Source organism: Microcebus murinus, chromosome 17 (genome assembly GCF_040939455.1).
Source record: "Microcebus murinus isolate Inina chromosome 17, M.murinus_Inina_mat1.0, whole genome shotgun sequence".
Taxonomy (NCBI): Eukaryota; Metazoa; Chordata; class Mammalia; order Primates; family Cheirogaleidae; genus Microcebus; species Microcebus murinus.
Window position 1 is genome coordinate 34,026,715 of NC_134120.1, and position 18,262 is coordinate 34,044,976.

At 48.6% G+C, this 18,262-nt stretch overlaps 1 protein-coding gene across 1 annotated transcript in view; it reads right to left on the reverse strand.

Moving 5' to 3' along the window:
* The window catches only part of MOCOS (molybdenum cofactor sulfurase), a 44,547-nt gene extending 28,107 nt beyond the window's left edge, over nucleotides 1-16,440 (reverse strand). Inside the window, exons 1-6 of the mRNA XM_012742140.2 lie at nucleotides 16,246-16,440; nucleotides 8,890-8,979; nucleotides 5,336-5,402; nucleotides 3,780-4,421; nucleotides 2,095-2,171; nucleotides 301-500 (exon numbers count right to left, since the gene is read on the reverse strand). Of these exons, the coding sequence (XP_012597594.1) occupies nucleotides 301-500; nucleotides 2,095-2,171; nucleotides 3,780-4,421; nucleotides 5,336-5,402; nucleotides 8,890-8,979; nucleotides 16,246-16,384 (1,215 nt within the window). The 5' untranslated portion in view covers nucleotides 16,385-16,440. The remainder of the gene's footprint in view (nucleotides 1-300; nucleotides 501-2,094; nucleotides 2,172-3,779; nucleotides 4,422-5,335; nucleotides 5,403-8,889; nucleotides 8,980-16,245) is intronic.
* Between the last annotated feature and the right edge of the window lie 1,822 nt (nucleotides 16,441-18,262).

The following is an 18,262-nucleotide window of genomic DNA, read 5'->3' on the forward strand; positions in this document are numbered from 1 at the left end:
CCCTTCCACTGCTGTCAGAAGAACTGGCCTCTTTCTACCCACTTGAAATTTACCACTCCGGGCTGAGTAAGAAGGGCTGAAAAACTAAATTGCCCTGCTTGTTAGAGCTGTGTGTAAATGAGAGGGGGAAAGGCTTCAGGTGAGGGCCAGGTGGCCTCTTCAACAGCGCAGGGATTTGTCACAGCTACTTCCGGGGCACAGGGGGCTTCTCTGCAACGTTCAGGGCTCAGCACTGCTGCCAAGTCCCAGACGAGAGCAATTCTGCTGCAAAAAGGCCAGCAAGGTGGAAAGAAAACCCACCTGGGAGTAACCAAGGACGTTCCCATTGTCGTCCAGCACATTCAAATTGATGACTGGACCCTGCTCCTCGGGGCTGCTGAATTCCGAATCGCTGTAGATCCGCACCACAGGAGCGCCGTTGGGGTACCTGAGGGAGGCCAGGGCGGCGTAGGTGTACCGGGCCAAGGTGAAGGTGTGCTGCCTTATGTTCTCCATCCCACCTCAAAGCCAATCACGAAATGCAAAGAGAACCATGAGCATCACATAAATCCACACACTGCCTTGTAAGAAAACAAGCGCATTGTAACTGGCAAACCCGGACCTCACATTAATGGTTCTAAATACGTGTAAACAGCGTATGGCACTGCCCTTGTGACAAACGTTTAGGCCTTTACTACTGAACAACATACCATTGCTGTTTTGCAGAATTTTTCCATAGGAATTCCTGTCCGCTCTTTCTTAATGTACAACATTAAACATTCAGATAATTTAGACCCTCTGGTAACAGATTGAAAAGATATACAGTCTTTTTTTAAAAAATATTTCTTTTGCTGTTTGTTTTTATTAATGTTTAAATCACTTTAATTTTATGCAAAGCAAAGAAGCATATGTGCTTCCACACGGAGGAGCCTTGGGAATGTTATGCTAAGTGAAATAAGCCAGACACAAAAGGGCAAAGATTCTACCATTTCACTTCTATCAGGCACCGAGAAGAGACAAAACCACAGGGACAAAAGTAGAACAAAGGTTACCAGGGATGAGGGTAGTGGAGGGAATAGGGAGTTATTCAATGGGTACAGAGTCTCTGTTTGGGATGATGAAAAAGGTCTATAAATAGACAGGGGTGCTCTTGCACAACACTGTGGATGTGCTTAGTGCCACTAAATTGTACACTTAAAAATGGTTAAAATGGTAAATTTTATGTCATTTATATTTTACCACAATTTTTTTAAAAAAGTGATTAAGCAGGAAAAGTCAGGGTTTGCCACATTGTGGACTGATATTGTCAACCTTTGGGTTCTGAGGTGTTCCTGGTCCTGTTAGACCCTGTCACCGTGATGTGGGTACCCTGTTAATATTCTTCCTTGGGAAGTGCTCACCTGTCAATGTCTGTCTGTGTCATCTCCTGGAAGGGACAAATCCTGGATGCTGCCCACTCACCTCCCTGTATTACCATCGGGACGACCCTCTCTTCCCGTGAATCCTGCCTGCCCCAGTGTTGGGCTAAGGCTGAGGACCGGAGGGGTCCCATTATGGTGACAAAATAAAACTTGTCAGGAAAGAAGATGTGTGTCCTGCAAATATTGTCATTGCAATGTCAAGCAATGACAGTGGTTAGGAGCTCAGGGTCAGGCGTCAGTGTGACCTGGGCTAAATCCCAGTTACCAGCTCCCTGACCTGGGAGGGCATTTATCCTCTCTGGGCATCAGCTCCTTCCTGGGCCAAGTGGGCTTGGCATGCAGCTCCCGGTGGGGCTGGGGAGAGGATCCAGAAAGGCCAGAGCTGCACAAGGCCTCAGGCTCTGTAACCATTCCCAGTCCAGGGACCAAGGACGGCTCCTCCGCTTCTGTGAAGCTATTCAGCTCCTGATTTGGAATGTCTCCTACCTATTAAAATATTCTTTTAGATGACAGAACACAAATCATCCCCCAAACCCCTGCCTTATCCTCTTGCTCTCAGAAGTCATTCTGGAGTTATTTGGAGTCGGGTTTAACTGCACACAGTGCCCAGCCACCACGTGCCACTTCTCCACCTGAATCCCTTAAGGACACGGCAACAGAAGCGAATTCCACATGGATGAAAATCTCCACTGACCTGTGAGGCGCTCTAGGGCATCGAATCCGTGTTTTAGTGCTATCACGTCAAGGAACGAGATGGTACCGTCTTCAAACCTATAACCATGGGATGAGGGGAACAAGGTCAACTGTGGCCAACACAATCCATGTGCATTTTGTGGTATGTGGCGAGGTTTAGATTTCAGGCTTAGTTGTAATCTATCACTGTCTGCCCTCTGCCACCTTATTAAAACGTTGCTCTCCCTGCCAGGAGAGAAGGATTGTCACACCAAGACCCGTTTGGCTGCCTCTGGCCCTGACCTGCTCTGCAGATTTCTTGGCCTGCTCCAAACTTCCTAGGGTGGGCTGGCAGTGGTGATGAAGGGTCCTAAAAGACAGTCACCACCTTGAAACACTAAGGAGACAGGAGATGCTTTGCTGCGGCAGGAAGACTGAAAAACCTTACGTTGAGTTAGGCTTTTGAAATACTGATCTTTGGCCACAAGAGGGCAGCACTGACAGGGCATCAGTTCAGCATGATCCATCCTGCAGCGAGGAAGGAGCTTCTTGAAAGGAGTCTAAGGTTCCAAAGTCTATGAAACCACGGCTTTGGGTTAAAATTATAAGGCTCTCATTAATACAGCAGATGCATACCTTCTTCTTTATCAAAGTGTTCATTTTTTTTTGCAGTTCGTAATTATTCATTTAATCAGAATATTCATCAGATCTTTATTGTCCAACCTACTGTGTGCCAAGCGCTGTTCTAGGTGCCAAGGATACAGCAGTGCACAGGACAGGCCACATCCCTGCCCTCACAGTGCTCCCATTCTGTGAAACAAGGAACTAAAGCCAACAAATGCACACAGGGAAACCAAACAAACAACGTGCCAGACAGCAACAAGAGCAGTGAAGATGCTTAAGGAGAAAGGCGGCTGGCGGCTACTTTACACCTGTGGTCAGGGTTGGTCCTCTCTGAGGAAGATCATCTAAGCAGAGACCAGCTAAGTGAGGAAAGTCAAGGAGCAGAGGAAAGAGCTAATTTTTGAAACTGTTGAGCTCGCAGTTCCTGCACACGGGGAGAAGGCACAGCAAATGCCCTGAGCAGGAAAAGCCTGGCACGCGCAAGAGGAGATCAGTGGGCCTGAGCCAGCAAGGGGGGCAGTGGCAGGAGAGGGAGTCGGGGGAAGTAGAGGCACCAAGTGGCTGGAGGGCTCCCCTCAGAGGAGCGACTATGCTTTAACTACACCCCTCTGGCCACTGGAGCAGGAGAGAAGAGACAGCAGAGCAGCAAGGAAGGAAGCAGGGAGATGGTGAGGAGGTTTCCGTGAGCTGAGCTGATTCCAGCTGCTGGAAAATCAGCTGTCAACGTGGTTCACACTTGTTCCACACAGTGCCATCTTTTCAAACCACTGTGTTTCAATCGCTGCCACCTCTTGTCAGTGCTATGGGCAAAGGCCTGGTGGCCCAGCCTCCTTACCTGTGAAAGCTTTTTACCTCTTCTGCCTGCAGCCCTGGCCCCCCACAGCTATGGAGAAGCCTCAGACAGGTGTAGAGTTCACGGATCTGCCTGTGGCACCTCCAGGGGACCTCTGGGCCCTCCCACCATGCCATCCCTGCCAGCAAAGTCTCACTCTCCTCACGTGGGAGGAGCAGCCCCGTCCCTTGCACCGTCCTCTGTCTAGGCAGCACATGCCAACCGGCGGCCACCCCCTATGGCAAGGTTACCTTTCGGCCACCGAGGGTCTCGGGATGTAGAAGTCCTCTCCGGCGAGGTAGGCAGCGGCCGTGCCTCCCCCAAAGTAGGTCTTCCTCAGTAGAGGAGCCACGCGATTACTGACCAGCAGCGCGCCCAGGCCCGTGGGGAATCCGAAGATCTTATAGAAGGAGATGGGGACAAAGTCAGCCGGGTGCGCCGCCAGGCTCAGAGGCGAGGTGCTCACGAAGGAGGCTGCGTCCAGCAGCACGAACCACGTCCCGGGCGCGCTCGCGGGGCGCCTCCGCCCGGACTGCACGTCCGCGACCCAGGCCAGCGGGTACCTGGCTCCAGAAAAGTTACTCTGAGCCGGGTAACAGAAGAGGTGCGGCAGCCGGCAGTCGGGGTCACTGGCCGCAGCGCCCGGATCCTCCGCCGACCACAGGTCCTCTGGCCTGACCGGGGTGGCCGAGACGCCCATGGCCGCGGTCACCTTCCTCATGCCCACCACGGAGGTGTGGCTGTCGGTGAGGTAACAGAACCGACTCCCGCTGCTCTGCGGGCCCCGGGACACCCACGGGAAGGCCTCCGCCACCAGTTTGAGGGCAGCCGTGCTCCCGGCGGTGAAAACCACGCTGTAGTCGTCTGCGGTGGTGCCGAAGTGCGCCAGGACCCTGGAAGAAGCACAGCGTCACCGCCATCCCTGGTCCCAGCCCCAGGGCTAAGTGTTTGGAGGTGGTGCCATTTCTACTAAATACAATCATCATCTTAACCTTAATAGCTAGGAAAAAAAAAAAAAAAAAACAACTCCAGATAGGCTTTGCCACAGTTGTGAAGTCAGGGCAGGGCAGAGGAAGTCGTGGGAAGACACGGCACATGGTCCCAACTGGCACAACCACCCCGGCTGCCAGTCCCAGCTCCTATCAGTTATGAGAAAAATCCACAATGACCCCAATCTTAATCGAAAATACCCTCTCCTTGGTGTTTTTCTACCCGGCTCTAACATAACAAGTTTTAAGTCATCAACCTGTTTACATTGTCTTTAACTTTGACAACCCTATGACAAAATAGTATCACTTTCAAATTTGAAATAATTTGAGATTGTGTTGATTTGAAATTGCTAATAATCTTAAGTACCGCCTGAAAATTATTTGCCAGCAAATAATTATTGCATGTGGAAAAATATAAAGAGCTGTTTAATGTACAAATACTAGAAAAAAGCAGGGGAAAGACAGGAATAAAGCAAGGATACCTAAATAAAACTTTTTATGAAAAGGACAACCAGAGGACAGTACTTTGTTTCTTTCGAAAAACAAGATCCAGGATCCTGGGTCACTCCTTGTCACTCTGGCACCAGTCCAGAGCCATACACAGAAGAGCCATGTGTACCTCAGAGCTGTCCCCCTGTGCTTCTCGACTGCCCTAGTCATCCTCACCTTCCTGTCCTCTGACTCTGTTGGTTTTCAGCTTGCACGCATTGTAGTCTTCCTGACACAAACTCAGGACCTTTGTGGGATTCAGGCAGGTGCCAGGAAGTCCGTCTGTCCACCTAGGTGTGCCCATCCAGGCAGGCATCCCTGTCACTTACCTGTAGCGCACCTGCTCCACGGTGTCATGGGTGAGCTTGCTGCTGATGTTCTGGCTGTGAGGATTACCTGGCAGGTTACAAAGATAAAGCCATCAAGTCACTACTGATGGTCTCTTCTTTCGTGTTCCTTCCATACCCACTCCCTTGGTTTCTCAAAAGGCTAAACATAAAACTACCATATGACCCAGCAATTCCACTCCTAGGTATCTACCCCAAAAGACATGAAAACTTGGGTGCACAAAAAGACTTGCACGTGAATGTTCATAGCAGCTTTATTCATAAAGCCAAATTTTGGAAACAACATAAATATCCGTTGACTGCTGAACAGGTAGACAAAATATGGTATATCCATAAAGTGAAAAAGTATTTGGCAATAAAAAGGACAGGCCTGGCGAGGTGGCTCACGCCTATAATCCTAGCAGTCTGGGAGGCCAAGGCGGGTGGATTGTTCAAGCTCAGGAGTTCGAAACCAGCCTAAGTAAGAGCAAGACCCCGTCTCTACTATAAATAGAAAGAAATTAATTAGCCAACTAATATATATATAGAAAAAAATAAGCCGGGCATGGTAGCACATGCCTGTAGTCCTAGCTACTCAGGAGGCTGAGGCAGCAGGATTGCTTGAGCCCAGGAGTTTGAGGTTGCTGTGAGCTAGGCTGACGCCATGGCACTCACTCTAGCCTGGGCAACAAAGCGAGACTCTGTCTCAAAAATAAATAAATAAATAAATAAAAAGGAACAAACTACTGGCTGTATCATGAATGAACTTTAAAAATATGCTAAATGAACAACTCCAGACATAAGAGCACACATTGCAGGAATCCATTTATGTGAAATCCCCAGCAAAGGCACTTCTATAGAGCTACAGACAGTAGTAGATTAGCAGTTGCCCAGTACTAAGCATAGCAATGGGGATTAACTATAAATGGGCATGAGGGATCTCATTAGGGGAATAAAAATGTTTAATTTATGGTGATGGTTGCACCATTGGGTAAACTACTAAAAATCACTGTATACCTGAAATAGGTGAATTTTATACAATGTGAGATATAACTCAATAAAGCTATCAGAACAATTTTAAAAAACCCTCCCCTCGCTAGCAAAACAAGATGGAATCCTGGAAGAGTGTTTTGGAGCCGGAAGCCAGCACAGAGGCAGGCCAGCACAAGAGCCTTTGCTACAAGTTCCTGACAGGTGGCCAACGGCTCTGTTAATTAACTCCAGAAAACCCAGTACCCATGTTCATGGGGCTACCCTTTCCTCCAACCATGGGCAGAGCCATGAACATCACTTGATCTAAGTCCCCATCTATTGCCCTACAGATGCAGCCGCCAATACTGGCACCACTCCCACAGAAACACATTGATCTCCGCCTCCAAATGTGTGAAGGGGCCATCATGTCTCCTTCAGCCATCTACTGTCAAGGATAAAGTCCCTCTTGATTTCGCCCTTCCTTGTGTTGACGTCTGGTTTTCCTCCCCTCCTGGTGTCCCCACTGAGTGTGTCCAAGAGTATTATGATCTCCCTTAAAACTCAGCCCCCAATCAGACCTCTGTAGGGCCTGACCTGCACAGGCTGGGCACCAGCATTTCGCAGGAGCTACGTGTGCACATTAACGAAGGCTTGGCCTTTGCTGTTTTAGATTTTTTTCCCCCAAAATACACTGAAGGATCACACTGAATTTCTGGCCACTGCAGCTACCAAACATTCCTTTTCCACGTCGCTAGAAACCTGTGGGACCTGGAACTTATCTGTGCTGCCTCTCCTCTGCTTGGCTGTTTGGCCTTGCATCATTAGGACTGCCTGCAATCTCGACTCCTCATCTCTCGGGCTGGCACCTGTCCCACGGGTATGACTCTTGCAAAGGGCACAGGAGGAGAATTGCAGATCTCTTTGCAAATCGTGGATTAAAATCAAGATAAAGTCCCCTCTTGGCACTTTCCCTGAAGACTGTTCCCCAGATTTACATATCTGCTGGCTGCCCAGAGCCAAGATTCAAGCCCTTAGTGTGGCATAACAGAACTGTCATGAATCAAGCCCTCTGGTGGGGGCTAAGGGCTTTGGCTCTGGCATCAAACTGCCTGGAGACTCAGCTCCAGTACTTGCTGTGCAGCCTCTGGTTACTTACCCACCCTCTCTGGGGCCTCATTTCCTTACCTTTAAAACAGGAGATACCAGATACCAGAACCTATACCTCTTGGCTTGTTGTGAGGATGAAGAGAGAATATATGCAAAGCATTCAGAACAGTACCCGACACAAAGTGAGTGCTTGGTGAATGTTATTTATTGCTATTCTCATTATGAATATTACAGTTGCTACTGGTGCTATTATTTCAAACTCCCTTTCCAAGGTATCATCATGTTGTGCTGTTGATTAACGCCCTCCATGACTGTCCATTCTTCCTAGAATAAAGACCAAGCTCCTCTGAGCATCTACAATGCCCTGCATGGGCTTCTCCCTCCCCATTCAGACCTCTCCCCCTCTCCTCCCCTCCCTCTTGCTTCTGGACTGGTTCCTGAAACCACTACATCTTGGCTCATGCAGTCACACTGCCTGCTCATACTTCTGCTCCTTTTGTCCCAGTGAATTCCGGCTGAGCCTTCAGCATTCACACCCTTCCGAAGGAAGCTTTCCCTGGCACGCACATGCCAACCCTCCTGCCACTGCACATACAAGCTGCCCTGGCACCAGGCACCTTTTGTTCACAGCCCTTCACACAGCTGGTAATTACGTTTAATTAGAGATCTCTTGACTAGACCACAGTCTCCAAGAAGAACAGGACTATGTCTCTTTTGTTCCCACTCTAGCACTATGCCTCACACACCACAGTGGCTCAATAGTTATGGGCAGGGTGCGGTGGCTCACGCCTGTAATCCTAGCACTCTGGGAGGCTGAGGCGGGTGGATTGCTCAAGGTCCAGGAGTTCGAAACCAGCCTGAGCAAGAGCAAGACCCCATCTCTACTATAAATAGAAACAAATTAATTGGCCAAAAATATATAGAAAAAAATTAGCTGGGCATGGTGGCGCATGCCTGTAGTCCTAGCTACTCAGGAGGCTGAGGCAGAAGGACTGCTGGAGCCCAGGAGTTTGAGGTTGCTGTGAACTAAGCTGATGGCACGGCACTCTAGCCCGGGCAACAGAGTTAGACTCTGTCTCAAAAATAAATAAATAAATAAATAAATAAATAAACAGTTATGGGGTGAATGAATGAATAAATTAATGTTCCTCCTCTGGCTGTCCCTCACTCTGCACCGTACAGGGTCACTCACCACCACCAAACACAGCACCTTTGAACTTCTGTGCCCTTCCTGACACTGAACGCTTCTTCTGGAAGTAACTTCTTCCTCTGGTAGTGTCCCTGAGCCACCTTTTATCCTGGACATGCATGAGTGATACAGAATGACCCAGGTGCTTGCCTGGCCCCCATCTAACATGGGGCTTATGCAACTCTGTGTGCTCAGTACAGCCTCAGTCTATTAATCCAACATTTATTAAGCATAGATATATCAGCTGCATGCAGTTGGCTAAAATCCATTTTTGTGTGTTTTTCTTTACCATATACGTTTTCCATGAGATCACGAGTGAAGTTTTCAAGCTGGCTCTTGGGGAACAAGGTGGCTCCTGCATGGTCAAGGTAGACAGTTCCTGAAAGAAGACACAAAATAAGGCTATAGGTTGTTTTTCATAGGTATTCCAGTCCTTTTCCCTAAATCTGGTTTGTATGAGCCCGATCAATGCCCATTTAATGTGTGTAGACATAACACGAGACCCCTAGGTTCTTTGAGCCTCTTGACACGTGCTTCTTAATCCAAGTGTAGGAGTGAGCAGTGGAAGGATGCGCGTATGATGCTTAAGGTCCTTCCAAGCTGGGAGAAAGCCTTCCTGATTAACCAGCTCTTCTCACTCTCACTGTCCTATGAACCTGGAACAGCATCCCGCACAGAGCAGGCACCCAGCAGACATTTGTGATGAATGACGGCAAAGCTGTTTCCCATTGTGACTCACACCCCGTCCTGGAGCTTCTGTGTGGCTTCTCTGAGGGCTGAGCCCTGATCCTGCTTCCCCACACTGCTCTACCGTCCTAATACAGCAACGAGAGTATCAGAGAATATGAGAAATGTCAGTGATCCTTCTAGCCTCTCTCTTGAAAGAGAGAAATGCAAATGTAGATAAGCGTGAGATACTGCGGTTTACTGATCAGATTGGCAGAGATCAAAGTCTGGATATCTCACTATGTGGTGAAGCTGTGGGGAAACAGGCTTGCTGATACATGGCTGGTCGGAGGGTAAATCGGTACAACTTCTCTACTGACAGCACCTTGGCAATGTCGGTCACACTTTAAAATGCAAACATCCTTTGACCTAGCAATTTCTCTTCTTGGAATTTATCTTTTAAATACCCACCCCTTTGTGAAATGACCTGAATATTAAGATATTCAGTGCAGCATTGTATGCAGTAGCAAAAGATCGGAAATGACTTAAATGTTCATCAGCATTTATTTATTTATTTATTGATTGATTGATTGATTGATTGATTGATTGAGACAGAGTCTCCCTTTGTTGCCCAGGCTAGAGTGAGTACCGTGGCATTAGCCTAGCTCACAGCAACCTCAAACTCCTGGGCTCAAGCAATCCTACTGCCTCAGCCTCCCAAGTAGCTGGGACTACAGGCATGCACCACCATGCCCGGCTAATTTTTTCTATATATATTAGTTGGCCAATTAATTCATTTCTATTTTTAGTAGAGACGGGGTCTCAATCTTGCTCAGGCTGGTTTCGAACTCCTGACCTCGAGCAATCCACCCGCCTCAGCCTCCCAGAGTGCTAGGATTACAGGCGTGAGCCACCGCGCCCGGCCCATCATCAGCATGTATTTATAATAAAGAATTGTTGTACACCCATCTAACTACTTTATAGCGACTGACACGAAACAAACTCTGAGATATACTTTCAAGTACATACAATGTGAAGAGATCCATCCATTCACTTATCAAGTATTTATTGTTTTGTGTAGGATGCATTTTTGTTTTATAACTGCTTTGCTGAGATAGAATCCATATACCATAAAATTCACCTTCTTAAAGTGTACCATTCAGTGGTTTTTAGTATACTCATCAAATTGTGCAACCATCACCACTATTTAATATCAGGACATTTTAATTTCCCCTCAAAATAAATCCCATACCCATTACCAGTCACCCCACAATGCCCCCAACCCCAGCCCTTGGCAACCACTAATCTACTTTCTGTCTCTGTAGATTTGCCTATTCTGGACATTTCATACAAATGGAATCATACAGTATGTGGCCTTTTGTGTCTGGCTTCTTTCACTTGGCATAATGCTCTCAAGGTCCATATTGTAAGAAGGAACTTCATTCCTTTTCTTGGCTGAATAGTATTTCATTGTATGAATATACTACATTTTGTTTATAAACTCATGACTGATGAACATGTGGGTTGTTTCTACTTCACGTCTATTATAAATAATGCTGCTATGAATATTTGTGTACAGTTTTTATCTTTTTTCTCATTTGGTGGGTTTTCCTTTTATTTCTTGATGTTATCTGTTGAAAGTTAAAAGTTTTCAATTTTAGGCCGGGCGCTGTGGCTCACGCCTGTAATCCTAGCTCTTGGGAGGCCGAGGCGGGCGGATTGCTCAAGGTCAGGAGTTCAAAACCAGCCTGAGCAAGAGCGAGACCCCGTCTCTACTATAAATAGAAAGAAATTAATTGGCCAACTGATATATATATATATATAAAAATTAGCCGGGCATGGTGGCGCATGCCTGTAGTCCCAGCTACTCGGGAGGCTGAGGCAGAAGGATCACTCAAGCCCAGGAGATTGAGGTTGCTGTGAGCTAGGCTGACGCCACGGCACTCACTCTAGCCTGGACAACAAAGTGAGACTCTGTCTCAAAAAAAAAAAAGTTTTCAATTTTGTTGTTATTATTGCTTGAGTTTTTGGTGTTATAAGAAACCATTGCTTAATTCAAGGTCTTGGTGATTTATGCTGTGTTTTCTTCTGAGAGTTTTATGCTTTTAGCTATTTCATATTTAAGTCTTTGATCTATTTTAAGTTTTTAATACAGTGTGAGATTGGGGTCCAATTTAATTTCATTCTTTTTTCATGTGCATATATAGTTGTCCCAACATCATTTGTTGAAGAGACTATTCTTTCCGTCACTAAACAGTCTTGGCAGTCTTGTTGAAAATCAGTTGACCATCATAATGTATGGGTTTATCTATGAATTTATAATCCTTTTTTTTTTCTGAGACAGGTTCTCACTCTGTCTTTCAGGCTACAAATGGCGTGATCATAGCTCACTGCAACCTCTAACTCTAGGGCTCAAGTGATCCTCCCAGATCAGCCTCCCAAGTACCTGGGAGTACAGGTGCATGCCACCATGCCCAGCTAATTTTTCTTTCATAGAGACGGGGGTCTCCCCATGAGGCCCATGCTGGTCTCCAACTCCAGGGCTCAAGAGATCCTCCCACCTCTGCCTCAAAAAGCGCTGAGGTTACAGGCGTGAGCCACCATGCCTGGCATAAACTTACAACTCTATTCCACTGGTCTATATGTCTGTCTTTACACCAACACCACACTGTCTTGATTAGTGTAATTTTGTAGTAAGTTTTGAAGCCAAGAAGTATAAGTCCTCCAATGTTGCTTCTTTTTCAAGATTACTTTGGGTGCTCTGGGTCACCAAATTTTAGGATCAACTTGTCAATTTCTGAAAAATAAGGCTGCTGGTATTTTGATAAGAATGGCATTAAATCTGTAGATCGATTTGGGGAGTATTGCCATCTCGACAATATTAAATCTTTCAATCCATGAATACAGGATATCTTTCCATTTATTTAGGTTTTCTTTCATTGTTTTCAATGCTGCTTTTCAGTTTTTAGTGTATGTCATACTTCTTTCTATAAATTTTTTTCTTATATATTTTATTCTTCTTGATGCTTTAGGAGTTATTTTCCTAATTTCACTTTCCACTGATAGTATACATAAATTGAATTGATGTTTGTATATTAACCTTGTATTCTACAGCCTGGCTGAATATGTTTTTTGGTTCTAATAGTTTTGTGTGTAGATTCCTTAGAATTTTTTAATATACAAAATTATATTATTGGCAAGTAGAGATAGTTTTACTTCTTCCTTTTGAATCTAGATGCCTTCTATTTCATTTCCTTGCCTAATTGCTCTGGCTAGAACCTCCAATACAATGTTGAATAGAAGTGGTAAGAATAGACACCCTTGTCTTGTTCCAGAGCTCAGGAGGAAAGTTTTCAGTCTTTCACTGTTAAGTATTATTAATACATTAACTGTGGGGTTTTTGTAGATAGCCTTTATCGCTTGATCATATTCCTTTTATTTCTAGTTTATTGAGTGTTTTCATATTCAAGAAATATATATTGAAGACCTATTATGTATCAGGCATTGTTCTAGGTGTTGGGACACAACAATGAACAGAATACAAGCTAACATGATAGTGGCAGAAAAAGAGCAAATAAGAACAAATAAGCATAAACGATGTCAGGTAGTGACACATATTATGGCTTTCTTGCATAAAATAAAAAGTGTGCAAACACATATAAATATAGACAACTACTGGGAAGGTACACAAGACATGCATGACAACAACTGACTCTGGTGTGGATGCAGCCAGAGTGAGAGGGAGGCTCCCTGGCAATTCTTCAACCTCCTTTGGGAAATTTTGAATCTGGTACCATTTAAATGTATTACCTAGTCCAAAAAGATAGTTTTAAAATAATGTTCTCTTTTACTGAAAATTTAGAAATACAAAGATACCAAAGGCTTTGGTTCACCCAGACATCAAGGCCAGCTCATGTGAAGCCCAGTGCACAGGTGAGATCTGAGAACCTGCTAGAGACCACCACACACCATGCCCCAGTCTCCTGCAGGGCCAGGAAGCCATTGAGAAACAGCTGCCTCAGCCTTTGGTCCAATAGTTAATTTAAGGGAGGGGGGAGGTGAATTGGGCACAGTGGCTCATACCTTTAATCTTAGCACTTTGTGAGGCCTAGGTGGAAAGATTGCTTGAGGCCAGGAGTTTGAGACCAGCCTGGGCAACATAGAAAGACCCTATTTCTACAAAAAACAGAAAAATTAGCCAGGCATGGTGGTGCACACCTATAGTTCCAGCTAGTTGGGAGGCTGAGGCAGGAGGATCATTTGAGCCCAGGAGTTTGAGTTTGTAGTGAGCTAAGATGATGCCACTGTACTCCAGCCCAGGAGACACAGCAAGACCCTGTCCTAAAAAAAAAAAAAAAAAAAGGCAGCTGTGTTACATCAACCAGGGATCTGATCTTAGGAGACAATCAGGCAGCATAGCAGTTAACAGTGCGGAACCCAAGCCAACCAACCTGGATTGAATCCTGGCTCCACCACCAGCCATTCCAGACCCCTGTTTCTTCATCTGCAAATGGGGTGAGGACTGGATGATTAAATAAATATGCCAGCACTCAGTCCAGTGCCCGGCACACAGTAAATATTATACAGGTTTAGCTATTATTAAGAGGCAGGCAAGGCCAGGCGCAGTGGCTCACGCCTGTAATCCTAGCACTCTGGGAGGCCGAGGCAGGTGGATTGCTCGAGGTCAGGAGTTCGAAACCAGCCTGGGCAAGAGTAAAACCCCGTCTCTACTAAAAATAGAAAGAAATTAATTGGCCAACTAATATATAGAGAAAACAATTAGCCGGGCATGGTGGTACATGCCTGTAGTCCCAGCTACCTCAGAGGCTGAGGCAGGAGGATCACTTGAGACCAGGAGTTTGAGGTTGCTGTGAGCTAGGCTGATGCCACAGCACTCACTCTAGCCTGGGCAACAAAGGGAGACTCTGTCTCAAAAAAAAAAAAAAAAAAAGAGGCAGGCAAATGATCTCAAAGCCAACTGGCATTACTTCAAAAAAGACAATTCCAGGGTCTGCTCTGGGTCACACCCTTCAGTTCTCAGTTCCACGCAGGGTTTAAGAGGTCATCAGTCAGCACCCTAAAGCTTCAGGAGCCACTTGAACCACTTTTGTGTGTTCAATATGTTCCCTTCACTAAGGCAAGGACATTCCCTCCCAAATGGTTAGGTGAAACATTTCAGCACTTAAAGGTTAAGCATTTAATGATCCATAGCTACCACTTAACCAGGTAAATTCTCAAACCAGTGGAAAAATTCCAGGAGGGGAGGAGAAGGGAGAGAAGAAGGTTATATTATTTTGGTTTGGTTTGTTTGTTTTTTCTTGCCTCTCTCTGGTTCATTTGTTTCTATGAGGGAAAAAAAAAAGTGGATATGTTCCAAGACTCCCAGCAATGGGAGGAGTGTCAGTTTAATGCACAAAAGTCTCCTTTAATCCTAATGTAGAGAAAATACTGGTAACTTGCACTAAATAAATAAAAGATGCTCACAATACTGTCACAAATACAGAAGCTGTTAAAGGGCTCTGAGGGCTAGCCTGGGGTCCTGGTTTTGCATCTCAACTTGGCACTTGAGGGAAAAGTTGCTACTCTCTAAGGAACAAGAGTAGAACCAGGAGGGGCCCAGAACATACCTCTACTTTCCCAAGGTAGAGGGGAGAGGCTGGCCCCTAGTGGGAGTGAGGGATCAGAGCGGGTGATTTAGAGGATTTAGGAGGGGTGGTGCTGAAGTAATTATGACCCAGCAGCCATACCGCCTCCTGGATTCGCTTCAAAGGACAGAAAGCCTCCCTCCCTCTGCACCTGTGGGTGTTCATAGTTATCAGTCTATTTCCGCGTGGTAGGAAATTTCCATAATTAAAAGTTCAGAGAGAGAGGGGATGAGAGCGTGGAAGCAGAGGGGTGAGGGCTGTCTCCAGCAGGTGACCCAGTGGGGAGGAAGAATGGGGCAGAAGGACCCCTATCTCCCTCTCGACTCTCACAAGAAGAGGGGGCTACAGCCCTCGTACCCCCCTCGCCCCACCCACACACACAGGGGAAAAGTTGTTATCCGAAACATGAGGCAGGGTCCCAAAGAGCTGAAACCAGCTACCGGATTAACGAAACGTTAAGTCACGCCTGCTGTTCTGCCGCAAGCAGGGGAGCAGTCACCATTGTTCATCAGGACGGAACAAATTCAATCGAGCCCAGTACCCTGAGCCATAACCCGCCCACTTCACCTGCGGACCCTCCCTGACCAATGGGCACGCGGTTCTGAGGGACCTCCCCACTCAAGGTCCCTGGCACAAGGCAACAGAGGGCCGGGTGGGCCAAGGCTAAACGGAGCTTAATTTCCAATTTAAATCAGCCCTGAGGAACTCAAAGGCATGGTGTGATCTCCGTCAGTCCTCGAGTTCTTAAAGGTCAAATTGCAGGGTTTGCCAAATCTTCAAAGGCATTGCTCTGACTCTGCAGGAGTGAGAAGAATGAGACTCCGAAAATAAAAGCTGCATGCCATCTATCCCAGCGGGGTCTGGAGCGCATCCTCGGAAGGCTCCTCCCAACGCCCCGCGCCCCAGAGCCGCCGTCCAGCCCGGCGAGCTGGCCGCCCACGCACCACTCCTGTCCCCGGGCGGACATCAAACAGTCCCCGGCCGCTGCACATCCTGCATTTTGCAACCCCGGCTCCAGGTGGGCGTTTAGAGTGAGGGATCTCACAGCCAGCGAGAGCAAGGAGAATCCTAAGCCCTGTTTGCAGAGAGCCGGGAAAGATGAAAAGGGTTGGATGGGTCCCACTCCACTGTTAAGGAGCAAGAGAAGCAAGAAGTCTTGGGTAGGACCTCAGGGAGCCGCGTGCACAAAGCGGATGCATGGACATGTCCCTCTGGTCTTTCGATTCAAGATATGCCCCAAATAAGGTAGCGCGGCTCCCACCCGGAGCAAAATCTCCTTCCCCAGCGGATCCAGGAACCGCGCGCCCCCGCAGCCGTCTGCCCGCCCGCCTCACCTGCCAGGCGGCCGAACTCGCGCGCCCGCAGCTCTCCCAGGCTGCCCCGGCCATCGCCGTAGGGCCGCTGCGCGTTCGAGTCCCGGAACTGCCCGAAGGCCGGCAGCTCGGCCTCCGGATCTGCCGCCCCGCCGGCCATGGCCCAGGCTCGCCCGCCGCCCGGTCCACGCCAGCCCGGCCCCGGGAAATGCGCGAGGCTGGCCTGCAGCGACTCCGCCCCGGCCGCGCCCCGCGGGCAGCCAGTGACACCCGGTCCGCGGCCCAGGGGTGGCGCCTCGCGGGGCGGCTGGCTCGTCCCAGGCGCGCTGACTCACGCGGTGTCACCTCTAGTGGGCCTTTTCCCACCTGAGCGCCCCCGGTTTTGTTGTCTGTTTAAACCCCAGCCAAAGGGGTACACGGAGATGCCCCCAGGTACTTGGAAGGCGAAGTTCAAGTTCATCTATGTCCCACGGAGAGGCAGGGGGAAGAAGCAACGAAGTGCTTTCTCCTGCTCTGCATCCTGCAACCCTGCGATCCTCTGGCGCAGTGCCCGGGACCCCCACCCTCCTTGGCGGGGACCGGCGTCCGTGGGGCAGGGCGTTTGCAGGGAAACCTCGGCTTCTCTGGATGCTGCTCCCCAGCGGGGCGGGTGCTTGGTGTGTGTGAGAATGTGGCCGAGTAAGGGGTAGAAAAGGGAAAAGATTGGGGATCCTTGAGACTAATAAGCTCTCCGCGGCGCACCGTCCGGGAAGCGCGGGTGCAACCAAGACAAGAGGGGAGGAGTGCTGGGGGCACAAGTGGCTCTGTCCGGGGGCACCATTGGCTCAAGCGTGGAGGGCCTGGCCAAACGCACGTGCGGGAAGTGCGGGGCAGGATGCCGGGGTGAACAGGCAGGTGCACAAAATGGGGCCCAGGCACACAGAGTGGGTGGGGAGGGTGGTTCACATAGGATCTCAGGTGCAGAGCCCGCTATGAGGGATGGGTGGAAGGAGACCAGGTACTGCACGCCCAGGAGAGGCGCCAGATGTGGAACCAAACGCTCAGGGGCAGGGTGGGGGGGGCGGCTGATGAGGAACTGATTGCAGATGGGCAGCACGTGCTGGGGGCCTAGGTGAGCGGACTCAGATGCAGGCCCAGTGGAGGACCCAAGGTGGGGGCCCAGGAGCAGGCCACTGGCTCTCCGCGCATAACGCCGCGGGACGAGGTGGGAAAGGCGCTTATGCCGCAAGTGCTCAGCCTGAGCTGCGGCCAGGTCCGCGGTCACGCGAGGTGTGGGCCACAGACGCCACAGGATGTGTGAAGATGTGTGATGCCTCTCAGTGGCCCAGAGTGAGAGCCATGGGAGGGCAGCACACAGCCCTCCCTTTCCCAGCAGGACACCCAATACCAGATCAGAGAAAGTCCCTCCACGAGGGGCTCGTTGCCCTCTTGCCAGAGGGACGGGTCCGGGGACTGTAGCACTAAAGCCGGTCCCTGGGCTCCCACATGCCTGGATGGCCTCTGCCCGCCCACCACCCAGCCTGTCTCCCTCAGTGCAGAACACCAGGAGCTTACTGGACAAGCACTTATGAAGGAATGAATGTGTTGATGAATGCATGCTGCATTGTCCATTGGCATCACAGCACCCAACATCTGCCCCCCTTCTGGCCTACTTCAAGCAGGCACCTTGGACACTGGACCCTCTTTTGTCAGTGTGACTTTGGGCAGCAGTAATGACAAGAGCTAGCTTATGGAGGCCTTGCTCTGTGCTGGGCACTGCACTGTGTACACTCTGACCTGTACTGATTATGCAATAATTAAATAAGATCTATGAGGTGGCTCTTACAGATGGGGACGCTGAGGCAGAGTGAGGTAGAGTAACTTGCTGAAGGGCACACAGCTAGAAGACAAGCTAGCTGTGGGAAGTCAAGTCTCCAGAGCCCAAGTAGTTAAGTGTGTTCTGCTACCTCTGTGGTGTGAGCCACTGTGATTCTCAGGGCCTCAGTTTCCTCATCTAAGTTAGGAGGGGGGTGGAGGTTGATCCTCCCAGCCACTGCAC